Source organism: Manacus vitellinus, unplaced genomic scaffold, assembly GCF_001715985.3.
Source record: "Manacus vitellinus isolate BGI_N305 unplaced genomic scaffold, ASM171598v3 ctg7180002429455_pilon, whole genome shotgun sequence".
NCBI lineage: Eukaryota > Metazoa > Chordata > Aves > Passeriformes > Pipridae > Manacus > Manacus vitellinus.
Window position 1 is genome coordinate 1 of NW_021938050.1, and position 4,453 is coordinate 4,453.

Below are 4,453 nucleotides of genomic sequence, written 5' to 3' on the forward strand. Positions count from 1 at the left end.
TTTGGGATTTTTTGGGGGATTTTTTGGGATCTTTTTGGGGATTTTTGGGGATTTTTTTTGGATTTTTGGTGATTTTTGGGGATGTTTTGAGATTTTTGGGGAATTTTGGGGGAATTTTTGGGGATTTTTTGGTGGGATGTTTTGGGATGTTTTGGGGACTTTTTGGTATTTTTGGGATGTTTTGGAATGTTTGGGGATTTTTTTTTGATTTTTGGGATTTTGCAGGATTTTTTTGATTTTTGGGGATTTTTGGGATGTTTTTGGAATTTTTTGGATTTTGGGGAATTTTTTGATTTTTTGGGGACTTTTTTGGGATTTTTGAGGATATTTGGGGATTTTTTTGGATTTTTTGGGATGTTTTTGGGATTTTTTTGGGATGTTTTGGAATGTTTTGGGATTTTGGGGGATTTTTGGGGATTTTTTAGATTTTGGGGGATTTTTGGGGATTTTTTAGATTTTGGGGGATTTTTGGGGATTTTTTAGATTTTGGGGGATTTTTTGGGATTTGGGGGGATTTTTTGGATTTTTGGGGATGTTTTGGGATGTTTTAGGATTTTTTTGGGATTTTGGGGGATGTTTTGGCGTTTTTGGGATGTATTTGGGATTTTTTGGCATTTTTGGGGATTTTTTGGGGGGATTTTTTTCGAATTTTTGGGAATTTTTTTTCGAATTTGGGGGGATTTTTTTTTCGAATTTTTGAGGATTTTTTTTTCGAATTTTTGCTGATTTTTTGGGCCGTTTTGGGGCTGTTTTGGGCCCGTTTTGTGCCCCCCCAGCGTGATCCTGGAGGTGCCGGTGACGGAGCCGGAATTCCTGGAGCAGCTGCGGGAGCTGAACGGGAAGATCGAGGCGGTGAAGGAACAGGCATTCCGGGACACCCTCGCCTGTGCCGACGTCCAGCACGTCCTGGAGAAGCTCAAGGTCAAGGTGGGAATTCCTGGGAACGCCCAGAATTCCTGGGAATGCTCCCAGAATTCCTGGGAATGGCCAGAATTCCAAGGAGAACCCAAAAAACCAGTGGGAGGGCACTGGGAGGGCACTGGGAGTGAGTGGCCAGCACGGCCTGGAGAAGGTCAAGGTCAAGGTGGGAAGGTTCCAGAAATCCCCAGGAACAATCCCAGAATTCCAAGGGATACCCAGAATCCCTGGGAATGCCTGGAATTCCAAGGGATGCTCAGAATTCCAAGGAGAAGCCAGAATTCCAAGGGGAACCCAGAAAGCCACTGGGAGGAACTGGGAGGCAAGATCGAGGTGGGGAGACCCCAAAATTCCTGGGGATGGTCCCAAAATTCCTGGGGATGGTCCCAGAATTCCAGGGAATGGCCAGAATTCCAGGGAATGCTCAGAATTCCAAGGAATGGCTGGAATTCCAAGGGGAACCCAAAAAACCAGTGGGAGGGCACTGGGAGGGCACTGGGAGTGAGTGGCCAGCCCAGAACAGGGTGGAGAAGCTCAAGGTCAAGGTGGGAATTCCTGGGAATGCTCCCAGAATTCCAGGGAATGCTCAGAATTCCAAGGGATGGCTGGAGTTGCAAGGAGAGCCCCAAAAAACAATGGGAGGGCAACTGGGAGCACTGGGATGGACTGGGAGGAACTGGGAGACTTCCCAAATCCTCCCTTTTATCCCAAATCCATCCCCAAAATCCAGGAATTCCTGCTCAGGATGAGGCCCTGGGAGGGACTGGGAGGCACTGGCACAAACTGGAGGATACTGGGATGAACTGGGATGGACTGGGAGGAACTGGGAAGAACTGGGATGAACTGGGAGACCTCCCAAATCCTCCCTTTTATCCCAAATCCATCCCCAAAATCCGGGAATTCCTGCTCAGGATGAGGCCCTGGGAGGGACTGGGAGGCACTGGCACAAACTGGAGGATACTGGGATGGACTGGGGTGGACTGGGAGGAACTGGGAAGAACTGGGATGAACTGGGAGACCTCCCAAATCCTCCCTTTTATCCCAAATCCATCCCCAAAATTCAGGAATTCCTGCTCAGAATGAGACACTGGGAGGGACTGGGAGGCACTGGCACAAACTGGAGGATACTGGGATGAACTGGGATGGACTGGGAGGAACTGGGATGGACTGGGATGAACTGGGAGACTTCCCAAATCCTCCCTTTTATCCCAAATCCATCCCCAAAATCCGGGAATTCCTGCTCAGGATGAGGCCCTGGGAGGCACTGGGAGGCACTGGCACAAACTGGAGGATACTGGGATGAACTGGGATGGACTGGGATGAACTGGGATGGACTGGGAGGAACTGGGATGAACTGGGAGCCCCCTGAAATCCCCTTTTTCTATCCCAAATCCATCCCCAAAATCCGGGAATTCCTGCTCAGGATGAGACACTGGGAGGGACTGGGAGGCACTGGCACAAACTGGAGGGTACTGGGATGAACTGGGATGGACTGGGAGGAACTGGGATGGACTGGGATGAACTGGGAGACTTCCCAAATCCTCCCTTTTATCCCAAATCCATCCCCAAAATCCAGGAATTCCTGCTCAGGATGAGGCCCTGGGAGGCACTGGGAGGCACTGGCACAAACTGGAGGGTACTGGGATGAACTGGGAGCAACTGGGATGGACTGGGAGCAACTGGGAGCACTGGGATGAACTGGGATGAACTGGAAGTCCTCCCAAATCCTCCCTTTTATCCCAAATCCATCCCCAAAATTCAGGAATTCCTGCTCAGGATGAGACACTGGAAGGGACTGGGAGGCACTGGCACAAACTGGAGGATACTGGGATGAACTGGGATGGACTGGGATGAACTGGGATGGACTGGGAGCACCCAAATCCCTTCTTTCATCCCGAAATTCCCGCAGGCCGTCACCAAAATCCGGGAATTCGTCCTGCAGAAGATTTACTCCTTCCGCAAGCCCATGACCAACTACCAGATCCCCCAGAACTCCCTCCTCAAATACAAGTGAGCAATTCCCAAAAAAAACCCCCCCAGGGTGGGAATTTCGGGGGCCTGGATCCCGACAGAGCTGGGAAAAATCCCGGAATTCCAGGTTTTTCTACCAGTTCCTGCTGGGGAACGAGCGGAACGTGGCGCAGGAATTACGGGATCAGTACGTGGAGACCGTCAGCAGGATCTACTTCTCCTACTTCAAATCCTACACCGGGCGCCTCATGAAGATCCAGGTGGGAATTCTGGGGGATTTGGGAATGCTGGAGGGGCGGGGGAGGGGCTGGGAGTTGTTTTGGGGGCGGATTTTGGGATGGATCCCGCCTGGAATTGCTGAGGAAGAGCCACGTTCCTTCTTGTGTCATTTGTTGGGTGAAGGTCCAGGTGGGAATTTGGGGGGTTTTTAGGGAATTTTGGGGTGTTGATCCCAACTTTTGGGATGCTGATCCCAATTTTTGGGGGGTTATCCCGATTTTTGGGGTGCTGAGGGGGTTTTGGAAGGATTCTGGGGGGGAATTTTGGGATGGATCCCAGCTGGAATCCCTGGGGAAGATCCACATTCCCTCCTGCAGGTGATGATTTGGGTGGGAATTTGGGGCTTCCCAGGGAATTTTGGGATGCTGATCCCAATTTTCGAGGGGTTATCCCAATTTTTGGGGTGCTGAGAGGGGTTTGGAGGGAATTTTGGGGTTTTTTTTGGGGATGGATCCCACCTGGAATCCCCTGGGGAAGATCCATGTTCAATCCTGCGGGTAAAGATCCAGGTGGGAATTTGGGGTTTTTTTAGGGAATTTTGGGATGCTAATCCCAACTTTTGGGGGGTTATCCTGATTTTGGAGATGCTAAGAAGGTTTTGGAGGGATTTTGGGGGGTTTTTTTGGGGATGGATCCCACCTGGAATTGCTGAGGAAGATCCACGTTCCTTCCTGTGTCATTTGTTGGCTGAAGATCCAGGTGGGAATTTGGGGTTTTTAGGGAATTTTGGGATGCTGATCCCAACTTTTGGGGGCTTATCCCAATTTTTGAGATGCTGAGAGGATTTTAGAGGGAATTTTGGGGGTATTTTGGGATGGATCCCACCTGGAACCCCCGGGGAAGCTCCGAGTTCCTCCCTCCCCCCGTCGCCTCCTCGCGATCCCGGCGGGAATCCGGCCGCCCCCGGGCGGGATCCCGGCGCTCCCCGGGCATCCCGAGCCTCCAATCCCGCTTTTTCAGCAGGAGAGGCCCCTCCCAGAGCCTTTGGGAATCTCATCCCACCTTTTTTTTCCCTGTTTTTTCCTCATCCCCAGTACGAGGAGGTGGCGGAGAAGACGACCTGATGGCGTCGAGGGACACGGCCAAAGAAGGATATCCTGGAATTCCCAGGGGGATCTGGGGGGGTTTCCCGGGGGAGGGAATTCCGGGCGGGAGGGGGGACACAACGCTGGGGGCCATCCCAAGATTCCTTGACCTTGGCACGGTTCTTCTCCAAGCCGTCCCTGAAGAACAGGAACACCGTGTTCACCCTCGGCAACCGCGGCAACGTCATCGCGCCCGCCGA

General features: G+C 51.7%; 1 protein-coding gene across 1 annotated transcript; it reads left to right on the top strand.

Moving 5' to 3' along the window:
* Positions 1-776: 776 nt before the first annotated feature.
* LOC115308081 (vacuolar protein sorting-associated protein 52 homolog) lies at positions 777-4,249 on the top strand (the record flags this gene model as incomplete). Its single annotated transcript, XM_029965631.1, has 4 exons — positions 777-927; positions 2,828-2,928; positions 3,017-3,149; positions 4,203-4,249. Coding segments are annotated over 4 exons (415 nt in total), but the record flags the coding sequence as incomplete, so codon positions are not given.
* Between the last annotated feature and the right edge of the window lie 204 nt (positions 4,250-4,453).